The 19,588-nt window shown below is 40.3% G+C and overlaps 1 protein-coding gene across 3 annotated transcripts in view; it reads right to left on the bottom strand.

The window, feature by feature from the left end:
* Vsig1 (V-set and immunoglobulin domain containing 1) overlaps nt 1-19,588 on the bottom strand; it is a 33,576-nt gene that overhangs the window by 2,228 nt on the left and 11,760 nt on the right. The window contains exons 3-7 of one of the 3 annotated variants that reach the window (XM_087599838.1): nt 17,825-17,932; nt 11,225-11,423; nt 5,300-5,455; nt 4,756-4,875; nt 502-637 (exon numbers count right to left, since the gene is read on the bottom strand). In XM_087599838.1, the coding sequence (XP_087455964.1) occupies nt 502-637; nt 4,756-4,875; nt 5,300-5,455; nt 11,225-11,423; nt 17,825-17,932 (719 nt within the window). Of the gene's footprint in view, nt 1-501; nt 638-4,755; nt 4,876-5,299; nt 5,456-11,224; nt 11,424-14,351; nt 14,484-17,824; nt 17,933-19,588 lie in introns of those variants that run through there. The other 2 variants (XM_087599839.1, NM_001037784.1) reach the window with 2 other exon arrangements.

Raw genomic sequence — 19,588 nt, 5'->3', positions numbered from 1 at the left:
AAAACAAGTTTAAATGGAAGAGGAAAGGGAGAGCGAGTGAATGAGCATCGCCTACACTGTGGAATAGATAGCAGTGTACTTAAGAGCACAGGCTGTGGGCCAACCAAATTCTGACTTCCCGGGGCCCTGTGTATTTTTGCCTTTTGTAGGTCTCCCGTTACATTAAAATATTCACAATTGTGTTTATGACTGTGTCGGTATAAAAAATAAACATGTTATTATTAGATCCTAAAACATTGTTTCTGACCTAAAAGGACTTTTGTGATGATTAAATTTGTTGATATAAGTGCTTACAACAGAGTCCAGCACACAGGGCTCAATAAACAGGGACCATCATGTTTTGGGTAAAAACAGTGAGAACAAGCAGAGAGTTAACCTTGATAGGTCATGTAGAAAGGGGTGTTTGGGGAGGGGGAGGCTAGTGGAAGCTACTTCCCAGGAATGCTTGCATTCAAGTTAAGACAACAATTGGGATGTGGCTGGAAGTCAAAAGGGGCTTACTCAAGCTCTGTGCTGGAATTTAAATTCTTTTGCTTGGATTTAACTTTGTTCCTGGCAAAGTACACGACACAGATGATGATAGCAGCTCCAGTCAGGGCACCGACCAAGGCTCCAATGATGATTCCGACTTCTGGATCTGGAGGCCACAGATAAAAAGTTGGGAAATCAGAACACATCTCCTTCTCATACACGTGCATTTGGTGAAAGCTACTGGGAAGATTCACAGAGCAAGAAAGTGATACGTAGAAGTTGAGGGAAAAGAAACCCCCAGAATTCTGCTACTTAGAGTCCTAGTGGATGAAGAAGTGACTGTGTAGCTTCGCGTTGACGTGCATACAAGGGAAGAAAAATATGCCTACTTGGCTGGCAGGTTTGTTCTTAAAGCAGTATTTAGGGAACAAAGTTTCCACTGTGCATTTATGTGACCAGAGACATGGCATGGCAGTCTGGTTACCAGAAACATGGTCTATTACAGGGAAAAACATTTAATCAGCTTTTCTAGGGCCTAAGTAAAATCAAAAAGCTTCCTTAAAAAGATTCTCCTCCACACACTCCTTGCTCATGAAGGAGCTGCCTGCATTCTAGTCACTGGAAAGGATATGCCATCTGGATAGAGAGGCATCTGGTTTATTACATCAGTCTGTGGAAAAGTTTAATGAGTATGAGACACTCCAGCTGAGCACCAGACCTTCAAGCCCAGAGGTATTGTCCCTGACAGAACATGTCTGGGTCACAAACTAGACTATCCCTATCTATTTCCCCTTAAGCAGGGAACAATGGTTTATATTTTGAAATGAAGAATGCATAAAAGATCCTTCTGCTTCTTACAAATAGAGGAATCCATTTAGCCAAACTCAATGGTGCATGCTTATGATTGTAGCACTCAAAAGGCTGAGGGAGAAAAAGCTTGAGTCTGAACCCAGCCTGGGCTATATGCATAGAAAGACGTGTCTCAGAAACCCTAAATGGAACAACTATTGTCACCAAGGTTCAGGGACTACTACAGAAGAAGGAGTGGGGAGAACATTAAGAGACGGGATGGGGAGCTGGGCAGCAAAAAAAAACAAAAGAAAACAAAACAAAAATACAAAAAAAAATGTCTTCCGGATATGACATAGCTACTGCACTCATGAATTCCCTGCAGCTGTGGTTATCTGCACAATAATCAAACAAGATTGGGCCCTTTAACATTTCCTCATGGATGAGTGAAAGACCCATGCTGTGAACCATCAGCAGTGGTTGGAGGAAGTAATGCTATTCGTCTTCAGTGGTATACCCACGGATAAACTGACATTGCTCAAGTAAATAATCGACCAATGCTTAGGCAAGACATTCTAATTAAACTCAGTGGGCCCCACACATAGACATCAAAGGAGAAGAGGGACTTGTTGGGAAAATGAGTTCTACTAGGAGAGAGGTGGTGAGAGGGGGCACAGGGCTGTGTGGAAATGACTACAATTCATTATACAAATGAGCAAAATTATAAGACAATAAAAATAAAGCAAAAGGAACACACATGAAATATTTTTAAAGGACTCTAAACTTAACAGAACAGTATTCTCTTGACCCACTCCGACTACTCTTGGTTTTTTTCTGAAGTTGCTCTTAGCTGCACATTTCTATTAGGCTTGTTCTTAGATGGCCTGCCTTTCCCCAGTGCTCTCTATTCCCTTTTGAGTTTCTAAGCTCTCCTCGTCTCCCACTACATTTGCCCAACACAATTATAGCACAATATTAATTAAATATTCAATTTATGAAAATTAAATACTGTTCACAACTCTGAAACACCTGTACTATGATTCTTTGTTGGACAACATTTTAAAATGTCTCCTCCATTTTACAGAAACAATAGCCTTTGTTAGTACCTTCAAGTGACAGCTCAAATGGTACCTAGCCAGCACAGCTGCTCCACATCTGTAACCATAAGTGTTCCATTTTTGCTGTCCTATATACTCAGCGTACACAGCCTTTGTTTAGCTCTGTAGCTGAATGGTGAGCTCCTTGAGTGAAAGACGTGGTTTTTTTTCTTAACCTTGGTCTCTTCATCAATTAGGACCATCCATAGTAGATATCTAATAGGTGACTTAGAAGGAAGAGAAGGATAGGAGAGCAGAGAAAGGAAAGGAGGCAAGAAGGAAAAGGAAAGGAAAGGAAAGGAAAGGAAAGGAAAGGAGGGAGGGAGGGAGGGAGGGAGGGAGGGAGGGAGGGAAGGAAGGAAGGAAGGAAGGAAGGAAGGAAGGAAGGAAGGAAGGAAGGAAGGAAGGAAGGCAGGCAGGCAGGCAGGCAGGCCAGGCAAATGCTGGAGGTCATTGGAAAGAAAAGCCAAGAGTACTAATCTTAAGTGACTGAACATCTGCAACTTGAGTCTGTCTGTAGAAGGGCAGACAACAAATCGAGGGAGAAGTACCGAAAGACAATGGAGATGGTCAGAGGAAAGAGTTGAAAGTGATATGAGAATGGAGGGCAGACAGCAGGGCTCTAAGAGTTAGGAAGGGATCCCAAAGAGGTTTGACAAGACATCCCTTATAAGGGCTTGTCCCAGGATTTGGCTTAATCTGTCAGTACCAGGGCTCTTAAATGTGAATATCAGAGAGTAAATAGGTGCCTTCCAAGAGGAAGAGATTTAGAGGCATCCCAGTGGTGCAAGTTAGTAACTTGATGAACTTGGGTAAGTCATTTACCTCTCTAAGGTTCAGTGTACCCTTTGGGAAAATAAAACTAACAATGTATTTATTCTGCTTCCATAAGTAGGGTGGTAGGGATGGTTGGGAGAGATATTGCTCATGTTAAGGATATGACAAATAATTGAATATTAATAACAAACATTGGGTTATTTTGACTATAAATGTGACTGGTTATTATTATAAACAGATTTGTCTTTAAACTTTTAGCTTTATGTTTATCAGAACATAGAAATCAAATAAAATTATGTGTATAATTATGCCTTCCCAGATGTACACCATGTAACTTCCTTTGATCATATTCTCATCCCTGTTATTCCTCCTGTTCCTCTTCCAACTTCCTCCCTCTGGATCCTTTACTCTCCCTTCTACTCTCATGTCATTTTTAAAACTCCAGATTCTGCCTATGAAAGAAAGCTTGTGATATTTGTCTTTTTGAACATGGCTTATTTCACTCAATGTGCTAATTCTCACTTCCATTTCCCCGGAAACAACATAATGCTACTGTTCTCTGTGGCTGAATAAAACTCTATGCGCTCATGCGGTGATGGCAATCTCTGAGTCTGGAGCCTGACTGAAGTAAGCTTGGACTCAGCAGGGTTCTACAGCTCTCCCTGTGCTGTGCTGAATGTGAGTTCCTTGACTCTCAGAAGTATTACAACTGGATCATACAGCAGCTCTGTTGTTGTCATTGTTGATCGTCTCTACCAATTTCCGTTGTGGTTCCTCTAGTTCACATCCGTGCCAGCAATGCGGGAAGCGCTTCCTTTTCCTCCATAGCCTTGCTTAAATTTGTTGTTTGATCTCTTGATAATAGTCATATATCAGAAGCTCACCAGAATTCTGATGTGCACTTTCTGATGGTAAAAAACACTGAATTTTTTTTCATATACTTGTTGCCTACTTGTAATTCTTCCAAGACCTGTCTGTACAAAACATCTACCTATTTGTTGATTGGATTATCTCTGTTCTGTTTTTAGGTTCTTCATATATTCTGGGTAACAATCATCTGTGGGCTAAATGGTTGGACAACATTTTCTTCCATTCTCTAGGTTGCATTTTCTTTCAGTTCCTTATTTTCTGTGCTATACAAAAACTTTTAAATTTCATACAAGAGCAAGCTCATTTATCTGTTCTTGCTATTATTTCCTGGGCTACTGAAGTCCTTGTCAGAAAGTCCTGCTTGCGCCTTATCTTCAAGTGTTTCCCTGTGTTTTCTAGAGGCCAATCTAAGGCAGGAAGTCTGTGAGCTGTACATTTGACAAAGATAGCCAAAAAGCCATGTAAGAAAGAACATTCTAGACTGTTAAGAACACCACTGTTTTTATTTATTGCATAAACATACTTACTTTCTAATGATTGTTGATGCTTAAGTGAACTTCTCAGTGGAAGAATTTAGTGATTATGTAAGTATTAGAGACTGCAATGGCCATTCATCATGTCAACTTACCACTAAAGCACAGAAATCTCCAGAGAGGCAAGAAGAACTAAAAAGAGATCCTAGAATGCTCAGCTGGTAGGTCCAAGCAACTTGACTCAAGGGTAAAGTATGAAAGCCATATGGTCAACTCACCTGAAGAGGTTAAATCAATTTCACAGGAACTATTGCCAAGACTGTTGATGGCAGTACACTGGTAATAACCTTTTTCAAAATTTGTTAGATTTCCAATATCCAAAACTCCAGTGGCTGAGTCTGTCAAAACCAGGAAACAGATGTTTAAGATCTCTTGTCATCTCAGTTTAATTCCCACCTTCTTTCTTACAGTGGCCTCTTCTGACGGATAGGCTCCAACTAGTCTCTTGGGATGCTCTAAAAGTAGCCCAACACAGACCCTCCCCACTGACTACCTCTCAGATGAATTCTGCACTCTGGGAAATAGACATGCCACAATCATCATGTTAGGAGATGGGCTTCATTTTAAGAACACCTCCACCCCACATGCACACACACACACACACACACACACACACACACACACACACACACACACACACACACACACACACTGACATCAAGAGAAGAAATGTTTGAGCACTTCAATGAGCTTTGGACAGCACATACTATTAGGCAACCCAAACACCAGGCCAAGGCAGAAGTTCGGAAAGGCAATACTCACTGAAGCTTTCTTTTACTGGCACAATGGTGTTCCCCTCAATCTTATACCAGTAATACACAGGAGATGGTGTTCCAAAGGCAGAAAGGCAAGACAAGGAAATAGGGTGGCCTGCTTCTGGTCTTCCTTGGATGGAACAAAAGGGCTTGGAAGGTTTGACTGTAAGGCAATGGAAAAGATTAAGATTCCTGCAGGAAAATGGCGGTCTGTGTCCATCGCAGTCACCTTCTTGCTGTCATGTCACAAACCAATAGAACATACATTTATTTACTCTATTTAGTTTAGTCTTTAAAAAGGTTTTTTTTTTTTAAAATAGGGGACAGTTTTCTAATTGTACCACCAGATGGGAGTAGAGCACTTCAGCTGCAGGAGCCATCTAGTCAGAAGCCCATTAACATTCAAATAGTGTCTCTTCTGTCTGCCTCTTCTCCGGATTTATAACCATGCATTTCCTCATTGTATCCTAAAATATGCCTTTATTAAAACAGCCAAATGTAAGCAAACTCTGAGGAGAAACATAGCTTATGTTTTAAAAGCAGTCTTAAATGAAACCAGGGCCCTTTTTAGAAAATAAATTTTAAAATATTCCATCAATATTACATTCTCTATTCCTTTGTGAGGCAGTTTTTCATTTATTTATCTATAGGTGACCTAAACTTGCTGCGAGGCTTGAATTTGCCCGTGTTTCTCTTCAACAGAAGCCCATTTTGCATATGTGCTCTATGATGCTGCAATCTTTATTTTTCTGTCACTCAGCAAGCATTTAGCTATAAGCCTTCTATCTGTCTAGAACAGGACTAGGCACTACAGATTCAGAAGCACCTTGGTCCCAGTTCTGAAATGCGGTTAAGGATAATGAGAGATGAAGTTACAGACCACTGGGGACCTACACCCAGGAGAGCTCTGTATTATATGTGTTTTGCACTGGAAACAGGAATACCATGGAAGGAGTTTAGGAAAGGTAGGGATACGGATTTTTCTAATACTTCCCATGGAGCTCTCAGATATTAAGGGTTCCTGAGGCAGATGAAAAGCGATTCAAGAGGTATTAGGAAAATGGAGTCAACAGGAGCTAGTGGCTAGCTAGCTACAGAGGATGGTGAACAGGGGAAGAGCTATGGTTAGTTCCAAGCTTCTGCTCCTGAGTCCATGATCAGTGCTGTCACCCAAGATAAAGAATTCAGGTGAAAGAACAAGTTTTAGAGGAAGGGATGAGAAGGAGGAGGGACACTGGGGGCAGTTTGCCACTTGCTGACTTTTCAGCTCTTTATGACAGCACTTGGATGGAGACATTCTGTAGGTAGCTGGGAGTCACAATCTCTCCATCCTACTTGCTTTGTGTCACCCACTCTCTCCTAAATGACATATACAAATAAATTGTACACATTCCAATTAACATTCACCTTTTGTTTTTTTGGTTGGTTGGTTTGTGGGTCTTTTGAGGCAAGGTTTCATGTAGCCTAGGCTCACTTTAAACTTGCTATGATAAACCTTCAATTCATGATCATCTGTCATCTACCCCCCCCCCGAGTGCTAGAATTGCAGGCATAAGCCACCATATCTAGCTCTTCTTATCTTAAATTGGATTATAAAAACTATCCCTCTAGCAGTTAACACTCCCAAACTTATGAAATTTACATTTTAAATGTAAATTCATGCCTTTGGTTCTGCCTGGACACAGGATCACAGAGCTAGATTCAATATCCACATTTTATTGTTCAAATTGCTCTGTTCTGATACAGGGGTCTATAACGTTCAGACCATTTTGTTAAAAGATATTGAGCCTAGCCATAGTTAAATGGCTTAGTTGAAGGCAGGTAAATCACGTTTTTCCCATCTCAGAAAGCCAAGTCTGCAACTTTACATAATAGGTATTTGGGCAAGTTACTTAATTGAAACTAAACCTCAGTTTGACTCATCTATAAAATATAAATAAGAAATGGTCTAAGTTCTAGCTGGTCAAATGAAAATACCATAAACCGGGACTTGTACGTGGAATTGCTGTTGGCTATTGATTAGACTAATTTTTGCTATTGAAATCAATCTTTTATAAGCTTCTGCTCTGGTAAGCCATCTCAGACTCAAACCCTTGTTACAAACAAAGAAGTCAGATGTATATAAGCACAACTCTTCACAATGTTTCACTATTCTCTGAAAACTAATGTCTTTTGATTTTGAGTATTTCCTACTTAGATTTCAATTCTCTCTTCCATTTCAATGGCTTTCTGAGTTGAGGAAAAACTTGATTTACCTACCTTAAAGTAAGTCATTTAACCATATTCAACTATGATGAGGCTTAGTGTCTTAAAATAAATAGCCCCTGTATTAGAACAGAGCAATTTCAACACTAAAATGTGGGTATTTCAACATTAAAAAGTCAGGCACTAGGACTAAACAACCTAGAATAACTGACACTTGTTCATTGAGTCCAGAATTAAACCCAGATCAGGCCTCGTCTTCTTTTTCTCCTTCTATCTCTTTTTTTATTATTAACAAAACACTAGGTGACTCATTTTGAGGCAAACCGTAAGGCTATATGCCTTCTAAAACTACAAAATCAGAATTGAGCTGACATTTCATCCAGTTAAAGTCCCCAAAAGAGCTGGTATGTTTTATTGGCAAAGCCATTGATCTACCCTTTGGCTTTATTGCTTCCATCAGAATGGGAATGGAAGGAAAAGGTTCATCTCAGAAGATAAATAAAAATGCTTCCGTGTGTTCACAAAGCTCATCTAAATTAATAACTTTACGTGTCAAACTGCAGAATGGAGATGGTGTTCACTCCAAATGTACACATAGTAATTATTCAGAGTCAGTCTGGGAATTTTTCAGAGATTGATTCTCCAAAGTTGTCATAACTAGTGGAAATCTCTTAAATGAATAGCCATCCAGGAAAGCACCTGCTTCTTTGTTCACTGCTGCTTTCTTTACGTGAATTGTAACCTGCCACTTCAGCCTGTGCTCTGCCAGACACACTCTTGGGCATCTTTCCCTGGCCAGCACAAAACTTGATTTCCCTGATAAGCTTTCTCTAGTTCCCCTTTTGAAGTTATCCATTGCCCCCTCCCCCATGCCTTCAGTCCTCTCCCTCAAAACACACACTGAAAGCTTCTTTGCAATCTGTCTTTTCACTAGATTGGATTTCTGGAGGTCTGAGACCCTGTCTTTGACATCTTATTATTTTCATTGCCTAGAACAGTAACTGAACTATGTTCTCTGGCTTTGATTAAGAAACTCATGAATGCAAAGTAAATACATAGAATTGATAGCCATGTTGGGCAAAAAATGTCTCTCAAAGATGCATTGCTACACTGTACCTATCGTCACAGCTGTGTACCTATGTACACACTATGAGTATAGTACAACAGTTTGGATAATAGGTGTAGTATAACATTTAGAAAAGAGACCAAAACTGGCATTAGGTGACAAGAAGGAACAGAATGCAGGCAAAAGGACACATGAATCTCCAAAAAGAAGATAAAGCTAATTGTTTTCCTAGTTTGAACTCTCTCATAGATTTTTTTTAGACTGAATTAATAAGTTCACAACAATGCAAATGACAGTGATGGAGGAAAGGCCTAAGCAAAACCCCATGGGTTTAGCATGGCCATTCTAACTCAAGTTTTCACTGAGTTTGGGCCTGGGCAAGTGTTTGTTTGAATGGTAATCATAATCTAGCTATGTGGCACTTTTATTTGTGAGTTCAACATAATAAAGAGTTTTTTTTTAATGTAGTGCTATGAACAGCCATCTTCAATGGAGTATCAATAATTCTCCTGCACAACTGGTCTCTCCAACTCACCCATTTCTGCTTTGTCCAGGCCCAATCATGGTATTCATATACAATGGGATTTGAGAACTGCAAACTGACTTTGAAAATTTAGAGATAATTTACTATCACTATTTCTGGAAGGTTGAAAATCTTAGGATTTTTTTTGTTAATAAAATAGAATTTTTCACTGTATCTAGATAAGGAAATGTTTAGATTGTTCAGCTGCTTCAAAGAAATTATGACAAAGTCATGGCAATGAACCAAAGACTCATAGGCCAACAGACAAACCAAAATCTAGCTTAAGGTAGCTTTAGCTTGTGGAAATTCACTGGGAATCATCTGAACTTCAATTTTAAGAAAATTAAGCTTCCTGTGTAGCTTAGCTCAAGGCCATTTCCAAGCCTTTTCTTGACAATTGCTTCTGCTCAGATCACCGCAGAGACATAGCAGCAACAGAAAATCATTAGAGGATTAATCCCTCAAATTACTCGAACATTAAAAGGCCCTTTAATCCCCAGCACCTAATTGAATTCTCATAATAAATCAGTAAAGAAGGCAGACTTAAAACCTATCTAACAGTGGTCCAGGAGTGATAGACTACATTGCATGAGGTCAGTCAGAACAGAGAAAGGTCTTCCAGAACCAAGGTTTCTGATTTCCCGTCTCATGTTTTCTGGCATTGTTGCCACACTGTATTCCCTCATCCATGACTGATCTTCTGAACTGCAACATAAGCTGTTCTAGGAATGGGGTTCATCTATTTCTATACCCTAATGCCTAACACAAAGTTCAGCACAATAAAACACAACTGAGAAAACCACTCTTAAACATTACCTCTTGGGGAACATTTCCTTCTTCAGGACAGTAGATGCAATGACAGAGTTCACAGTAAGCATCAATTGGTTCCTTTTAGCATCACATGGGTAGCAAGACAACTGTGGATGGTTCTTTTAGATGTGTACCTTGTTGTCATTTGCTGCTTCTTTAAGCCCCTCAACTACATAGTCAGTGAATTTGGCCCAGGGTCTCCTTTTCTATGATGCATATGCGCAAACTCAAAACAGGAGCAATGACTAGACCAGCTTCATTTGGGGGCTACTTGTAAGGGTTTCAAGCCTTTCTTTCCGTCCCTCTAATATTTTCTTCTTTACAGTCTGCAATTAGGTCTTTAGTATTCTCAAGAGTTGGAATGATCCCTGGAAATCACCCAGTCAAACAAGCAAACAACAACAATGGGTGATCCTCAAGGACAAAAGCCATTTCTCCATCACTAGTAAGCTTATAGTTCCATGCACAAGGCAGGGGCACCAAAAGTCCTAAATAAATGGACTTCTCCAAGTCTATTCTGAGAGCAGATATACTTTGTCCAGTGTCATAGAATAAACATGTATTCATCATAACTTAATTCTTATAAATGGCTTCACAAGTATCATTTTTCCAAATAGCATTAGCATTTTGAAAACAGAGTCCCACCCCCTTAACCAAAATTCAAGGTCATACTCCATTACATAGCAAGCTCAAGGCTAGCTATGGCTCCATGAGACTCTGCCTCAAAAGAAAAGGAAACAAAATTTAAAATAATAATAAGTAAATGAATAGACAGACAGACAGATAGATAGATAGATAGATAGATAGATAGATAGATAGATAGATAGATAGATTTAAAAAGTGAACCCTTCTGTTTTGTTTGAAAGAATGATTTCATGGTGAGAAGAGTAGTAGGCTTGGGAAAGGGAATAAATAGGTTGACAGCTGTTTTTTGTTTTGTTTTGTAGCTAAGAGTGGCTCTAAGTACAAATTCCTCCTGAAAGAGTTACTGGCGATCATTTGGTAGACCAGTGAGTGTCTCACTCTGTTCTTCTGAGCTATATCTGCAAAGAGGTTATGTTATTTACCATGTAATTTTAGTGGTCCCTTCTCTCTGGCTACTGTTTCTGTACATTTTATGGTAAGTTTTAGGTATTACTATATGGGTTGAGTTGGAAAGCTGTCTCTATTAATAAAATAAAACTTAAATTAATAAAACTGTCTCTGATAATAAGCAAAGCAGAAAGGACAATTAGCCCCAGGGATATAATTAATACCATAGCCCAATGACTAGATTCATTCACTGTCCTAAGTTGCTTCAAGAAAAGACATGAAAATAATGTCCATACCTAAGACAGTGACGTCAAGGATGCCTTGGTTTTTTCCAAAAAAATCTGGAGGATTGTTGACATCACATATGTAAATTCCACTGTCTGCTGGCTGCATATGCAATATGGTGATAGATGCATTACCAGGATTAGTAGCCCCTATTATTCGATCCTTGAATTGCCCAATAGCTGAAGCCTGTCCACCTTCAGAGTAGTAGATCTAGGATAGAAAAATAATTCAAATGAGAACCTGAGAGTATCCAGGATGAGGATGAGCTACCAGGAAGTCCCTTCCATATGTGTTTCTGGGAGCCCCAGTTTAGTGGTGCATTTAACTTTCTTACTGTTGTTGGTAGCCATTATCTTCATTTGCCTCCTAATAGCTCTGTGACGTCACTAGGGCAGGGCAGAAGAGAATGACAATTGGAGTTCAGAGAATTTAATTTCTAGCCTTGGGTTAGGAGAACAAGACCTGCTCAATCTACCCAGTAGAAGCTCTTCATATAAACACAGATAAGATACATCTCAAGAGATATTTACCACTTTATGAACTTCTGACTCACATTTACCTTGCCCAATAAGACTGCTTTCCCTAGAAGTTTAAATGTCCATGTCCCTTTCATGCACATGTACCTATTAGATAATCACACATGGATTTTTTTCTGTTTGTTAGAAATGAAAAACTTCAGGTCAGAATATTCCTTGAGAAATCACTTGGTCTCATTCTTTCCTAGTGGTAAGATAAATCCACATAAACTAGTAAAAGGCCAACAGTGCACTTGGTCCATGTTAGCTACCCTCTTTCTCTCCATGTCAAATAAGAGAATAAAGAACTTCAGATGACTCATCTGAGGGGACAGGATCCATTTTGGTCATCATTACAATATACTGGACTCGAGTCAAGCAGTGGCATAAAGCTAAAGTCTCATTCTCTTGGAAAGCTGAAACAGGAGCACTAGGATTTTGAGAATCACCTAAGTTATATAACAAGACTGTCTTTTAATACACGCTCAAGGAAGATCAAGAAAGACCAAATCCCAGCATGGAGAGAAAAGGCGGGCATGAAGTCCACCCCTAGCGAAGAAGCAATTGGCAACTGATAGCTGCTGGGAGAGGGAGAGTTGGCTTTAAGAATACTGTCCCTGAGAAGTCAGTCAAGCACACTCCAGTGAAGGTCACCCATTCAAGAACATATTGGCAGCACAAATAGGATTCGATGGGTAGAAAAAAGAGAGGACACAAAAAGTGGCTAGGGAAGGGAGGTAGTGGACCTGGAAAAGTGGACGGGGGTAAATATGATCAAAACATTACAAAGAAGAGCTACAGGGACCTTAGTGACTACTGAAAGAGGGAGAATCAGGATTCTCTCCACGACCCGTGATGAGTCCTTTAATTGGTTATTCAATGCCAAGTGGCCAGCTTCAAAATTATATACATATGGATAGCACTATATGGACTTGGTGAGTTACATATTTATTCACATATAATAATTATAAGAGAAAAATAATCGTGAATTTAAGAGGGACCAAGGGGTAAAGTAAAGATGGGGGGGAGGTTGGAGACAGGAGAGGGAGGGAAGTAATGATGTAATTCAGTACACATACACCAAATTTAAAAATAACAAAAAGATACTATTATATAGCAAAAATTACTTTAAAAATATATTTTACAATCAAAAGCAATTAATTCTATTTAAGAAAGACCTGAATTCTACTACTCCCACCTCTATTAAATAGCTTGATTTTAGGTATCAATGGTAACCATGGGACAAGAATCCCATGGTAGAGAGGTCTGGCCTAGGTTGGTCCACAACTCTGCTCTCACTGTGATGTGGTCACATGAGGCATCCCCTAGCTATGCCTCCATAGCAACTTGCTAGGTGATAAGAACCAAAGATAGCTAATCTGCCTAACCTTTTAGTTTCTACCTGTGAACAAGGAGCCAGAGCAATGTGTTCCAAAGTAGGAAATTGATTTTCAGTGATGTCTAAATGAATGCCGACTAACTTTAATGTTCAAGAGAAACACATCTAAGGGTTGGGGATTTAGCTCAGCAGTAGAGCGCTTGCCTAGCAAGTGCAAGGCCCTGGGTTCGGTCCCCAGCTCCGGAAAAAAAGAAAAAAAAAAGAGAAACACATCTAGCATACCAAATATGTGAGTTTATGGATATTGTTGCTTAGGTGACATTAAGGTTCTAAGATTTTAAAAGTCTTAGTCAGTATAGAAACTATTAACTAAAAGAAAAAGTTCTGGGAATACACAAATATGACAAAAAGTATGAGGCTGGGGCATGAGTGACTGCAACTTGGGAATCACTAGATGAGGTATTAAAGACCTGCGTTCCCTTCACAATAGTCTGTGTACACAGTTTGCTAAATTAATATAAATGTGGATCATTCAGTGATTCCAATGTATGTCCCATAAATTGGGATTGCTTTAGTGTAATGAGACAAGTTATTTTCATAAAATCTTCTACATGGTTCTCCTGGTTCATTTAATTCATTAGCTTCACATTGTAGGAGAAAGCTGAAGCCAGGAGAGGTTTTTTAAATGGTACAAAATCAACAGTTGAGGGGCTGGGAGGGGACTTCCAATGGCAGAGCACTTACCTAGCATGGATGATCTCCTATGCTCTGCCCTCAGCTGAGTAAAAATGGGGACACACAAGCAAAACCAACTTAACCAGAAGAAGAAGCAGTTCCCCTAATTCCTTGCCCGGGATTCTTTATCTAATCAATCTCTTAAAAAGAGAAGAGTCAGACAAAACAGCAGATAGTAATAGTGTCTAGTAGAACTCAAATGTGCCTTTCTGCTTCTGGGTAGAAAAGCAATATATTTTAAAACAAGAACAACAAGCAAAATATTGACGAATTTAAAAAAAAAGAAGCAAAATGTAAACAACTTCCTCTCTCCATTGTTTTCTTTAACATTCTTTTATGGCCTAAACTTGCTGCCTTATAGTCCATTAATTTATTCCACGCTCTCCTCGAACTTAACCAGGAGCTAGAAACCTTAAAGCTACCAGCAACTCAATGTACTCAAATGAGGTAGGTGTAGATTTAATTTATTAAAAGACTTTACTACACTGACAGTTAACACTACATCTATTTACTTATGAATAGGCAGCAAGAGAGCCTGTTGTGTCTTACCTGGAGCCCAGGCCACTGCCATCAAGACAGCCCCTTCCAACCTATGCCTCTGGCCAGTTCCTCTGCTCCCAAGAAGAAACAAGTCAGCCCTGTTTTATGATGTTTGATGATGTCACAATGAGATGCAACATCAATCTTGCCACAGAAAGTTCTAGAGAGGCTAGGTGAAAGGACCTCAATTTTGCAGAGACGAGGCTCCAAGAGAACCTTTTAGACAAGGACTAAGTTTTAGAAGTGTCATGGTGGCATATGTTTGGAATCAAAAATGATCACAAGTACACAGCCAGAATGACTTACAGGGAAGACTTTGTCTTAATAAAGAACAAATAAATAAAATTTAAACAAAAATTAAATGGAAAGAAGCAAGTCTCCTAGTGGGACCTGAATCAAGGGGAAAGTGACACGTAAGTAAACAATGAGGTCTCAGACATGTAACTGATCCATCACCCCTTCCATCAAGCTCCTTACTAGATTATTAGATTACTGCAATCCAATCAATATTTCCCTCACAGGCATAGACACTAAAGAGATGAGACAGAAGACTTGGAGTTCAGGCTGTTATCTGAAGAGGAGAGTCGCAAATGTTAGCCAGACAGGTAGATGAAGGGACTTTCTGCTTGGGCAAGTCCACTGACTTATCATTATTCTTAGGAAGAAAACAAGAAAAGAATGCTTTCTCCAAACTGTTTATCTAATAACTCTGGAAGGACTACAAGTTACAACTGATGCCAAGGAAAAGCCTCGTGTGTTCAACAGGCCACATCCTTGGCAGGAATGAGGGGAACCCTGCTTCAAGAAAATCCATGCCAATGTTTCCTAAAGTAGGACTTGTTAAAATGATACCCATTGCTGCCTGTGTTCATGTTCATGACCAAAAGCCCTGCTTTCTCTCAACATCTCCTCTTCTTGCCCTCTTTGTTGGTGGCTGTTGGGTAGAGTCACAAGAGGCTATTAGTGATTGCGTCCTCTGTCAGATCACTTAGTTCATGTCACAGAGGTTCAGGAGCTATCAGGGGCTGGCTGGATACTGGAAATATGAGAAGAAGCTGGGGCAGGGTCAGTCTATAAGTATGGGTAGGCTTAAGAAGGCCAGAGGGGACCGGGGACCGTGGTATTTATTACTGAGGAGCTGGCATAACCTGTGGAAACAAGATGCTTGCCTAGCCAACCCAAATACATCTGTTAGCCAAACCAGGCCCCAAGGCCTCCAGTTTGCAAACTCTGATTCATTCTCATCTATTACAGATGACACTGAGGCCCTAAGAGAGGAAGTGATTTTTCCTGAGTTCACACAGTCAATTTACAATCAGACCTGGAATCCAAGCCTTAGGTCTCCCATAGTATACATTAAGAGAACATTCTCAGTCTTGCCCAAGACAAGGGGGATGATTTACTGTCCCCTTTGGGACCATTCCATTGCATATGATAGTCTTCCTTTCTACCTCATGCCAGTCACTGCCATTCCCTGGTCTGGTGCTTCCTACGCTGAACAGTTTCATTCTCCAGCTGCACTGTAGGTTCCTGGTTTCTGCACAGCAGCCTTCCTCTGCCTCTGATGCCAAGTTTCTAGTCACACAAGGCTGTGCAGCTGGTAGCCAGTTGTTGCCTCAAGTTTGCACCACTGCTCTCAAACTAGAGGCTTGATGTATAAGCAAGAAGGCGTGAAAGGATCCCATCTGCTTTCTATTTAAGTCAGAGTTGGATTTACTAAATGCCATTAGCTTCCAGAACTGCTTTCCAGGTTCCTTTGGGAGATATGGAAGCCTGGGAGTCCACAGCTAAACCGCACATTCTTTCCTTTTCCCTCCTTTCCAGCTCCTTGCTTTTGCTCCCAAAGCAACTAGACATGGATTGGAAAGTGGCAAAAGGCTTCAGGCCCAGAGATTTCTCAGGTCTCTGCTATGGAGGCTATGCCTATACACAACAGAAATAGAATGCCACAAAAAGGCTCTCTGCTATTTGCTTGAGATGTCCACCATTTGAGTGACTATTTTGGATAAAATCGTGGAAGATCCCTGCTTGGGTATACTTCTTCAACAGAAATGAAATGAAGCCCAGAATGGACCTGCATTAGTACAAAGAGATGGGAGAATTGTAAGGTTCTTCTCTGATAGCAACAGTAGCACTTTGGGCAATTTGTTGTGTGGCTCTGTTGCATGTATTGTAGAGCATTTAACATCTCTAGCTAGTGCCCACCAAATGTCACTAAGGACAATCAAAATCAAATCAATGCCCTCTCCATTATTAAATTCCCCTGAAATGATGAAACCAACCCTCCTTAAAGTTATAGAAACATTCAAAATAATGCTACCTGCATAGGACAAAACAGGTTTTAAAATGTAAGAAGCCAAAAAATACAGACAGTCAATTCTGGGGAAGTAGTTGTCCAAATTGGAGACATGTTGTGGATATGAGAATGGCGAAGGATTTCTTCTATTATATTAAATGGATTGTAGGAGATAACTATCTAACAAGGCCATGTTAAGCAGTATCAGTGTGCATTTTGTTCATGGGTAAGTGTTGTCACTACTTTTAGCAATAACAAGGGAGACAAAAAAAAGGAAGCATCTATGGACAGAGAGGTACCAGATTTCCCAAAACTTCCTGGTTAGTCTGCTTGTACCAGGTACGTTTTCAGAGATTATCCCCTAAGGGATAGAGTGAATCTGTCCATATTTTTAGACACAGGGCATTTCTGAAAAGAAGTCCAAATGGACACTATGTCCTTAGGATCAGAGGGTTTATGGAAAGAGCAGTTTCTATGGACCTAGAGAGGTCATTGAGGCACAGTATCTGGCCCTGGGTCCTGGGAAACACTGGGCCTCAGGGTGGATTGCTTTTTAATGCAATGATTTTGAAGCGAGGAAGATAGACATGAGACAAAAGCTGGCCACTATCCTGGTCAGAGCAGCTATAACCCTCAGAATCCTTTGAAGGAGGATTAAGAGTTCCAGACATGGTCATGAGAAGGGAAAACTAAAAATTTCTCTAGATTTTGTTTTATTTTTATAAATGTATTTATGTGTATGCATGTGTATCTGTGTGTGGTTTTGTGTGTGTGCAAGTGCAGATGCCCCAGGAGGCTAGAAAGAGATACTGGACTTTGAGTTACAGGCAATTGTGAGCCATCTAACATGGTTTCTGGGAACCAAACTCAGGTATTCTGCAATAGTAGCAAGCTTTCTTAACTGTTGAGCCATCTCTCGTTTGTGTTAACACAAACAGTACACATCCCAGTACTCGTAGGCTGAGGCGGGAGGATGCTAAGTTCAAGGCCAGCCTGCATTCTATAGCAAGACCCTGTTTCAAAAACCAAACCACAACAAAACAACCTTCCCCAGAATCATAGAGAGCTTACACTAATCTCTATTGTTATCATACAGAAACCCTTCCATCCCACTCCTGAAGCAAGTCTAGTGTTCTAGACTGTAATTAGGACAAGGGTCTAGTAGTACACCAATGGGATTTCTTACCTGAGAGGTCCAGCTACATCTTCCCCGAGCGTCTCTTGAATGCATCATTTTTAGACACTGACTGACTGCCTTTTCCTCCATACACTCAGTTTTGGGGTGCGAGCCAGGCTGTGTTTGAGCAGAAATGAGTGGAACTGAGAGCTGAATGCTACATGCTATATTGCCACATCAACCTATGAGTTGAATTAAATGACTCAGTGGTCAGTCTAGCAACGCTTTACTCCCATATACCACAGAATGTCCTAGAAACAGCGGTCTCTATTACATATACATGAGTCAGGGTGGGAGGCTTGAGAAGGCATTTTCTGTATTACTGGCTGGCCTTGAACTTGTTAGAAATTCATGAATGACCTTGAATTTCTGATCCTCCTTCTTCCACCTCCTGAGTTTTAATAGTACAGACATGCACTACCATGCCTGGTTTATGTGGTGCTAGGGACTCAACCCAGGGCTTCATGCAAGCATTCTACCAACTGAGCTATATCTCCAATCTAGTCATCTCAATATCCCACTAATACCCCCCAGCATTCACTAGATGAACTTACAATGTACCCTATGGAAGCTTGAATTCATGGACATGCTCAAGCAATGAAGGCAACAAGGATGAAAGCTAAATTCTGTTTTGAAAACTACTATCTCAACCCAGGATGTCTGCAAACTCTCAGCTGACCAAGTTCTTCTTGGGAATGAAAAGTAACAGAGAAAAAGGTCTGGATTCTCCCTCCAGTCATTAGAGATCTGGTAGGGAGAGCAACTTCTGGGCCCAGGACCAAGAAATCCCTAGACTCTGTCTCAGGTCAGTTATACAGTTATATTAAGTGAATCTTTTTGGGCTGTTTTCTCTAGTCCTTCCAATATAGCTGGGGCATGGGTGAGATAATTTTGCAAAATAAATCTTACGAATGGTAATGTTAATTATAAGAGCTCATATTCACTGAAAGTTTGCGCTAGAAGGCTTCCTTGTGTTCTACAAAATCCATCTCATTCAAGCTTTTCATTGAAGCTTTCAAAGAGGTGAGTAGCTACATTTTACAGGCAAGATAATTGAATCTCTAAACAGTCAAGTTACTTGTCTAGGGTAATTCAGCCAACTAGTAGGCAGAGTTAGGAGCAGAACTGACATCCATCTGGAGGTTTCTACTGGGACTCTAAACTGATTCCCAAAGAAAAGCCCATGAGGGAAGGAAGGGGAGGTGGGGGGAGAGGAGAAGAAATCCAGTTATCTTAAAGTAGACACTGAAAGAGGGCTGTGATGGGGACCTGGAAAGGGTAGGTAAACTGAAGCAGGATGGGAAAACAAGACAAGAAGCTTTGTGTTTGGCAAGTGTTTCCCAGCATCCTTGTCCTCCAGGAGCCTTGGTCTTCCTCAGCATGGCATTGTACAGGTTTCAAACATTTTTCATTTGATCTAGTAGCTCAGGAGAAAGGACCTAATTTGATTTGGCAAGGAAAGAAACAATTCAACAAACACTTGTCAATAGAGTTTTTTAAAAGTTCATCTAAGAGAAGTCCTGAGCTCAAGACACACTCACTGTGATTGCCTAAAGCTTTTCCCCTTTGCAGTCTCTTCCTGAGAAAAATTCACTGCTAGTTATCCTTTCCCCCCAGTTTTTAAGTGGCTATACTTCAATCAAGATGTGGCTCTGTAGATGCCAGAATCAGAGGATGCAAACAAAGTCTGAAATTTGCACCCTTGAGCTCAGATTCACTTGGCCTGGTCTCCAGGAAGTGTAGGACATCTTGAATTGAGTACCAAGCATAAAA

Source organism: Rattus norvegicus, chromosome X (genome assembly GCF_021556685.1).
Source record: "Rattus norvegicus strain SHRSP/BbbUtx chromosome X, alternate assembly SHRSP_T2T, whole genome shotgun sequence".
NCBI lineage: Eukaryota > Metazoa > Chordata > Mammalia > Rodentia > Muridae > Rattus > Rattus norvegicus.
Note: the sequence above shows the minus strand (reverse complement) of the source record. Positions and strands in the feature narration are given on the sequence as shown.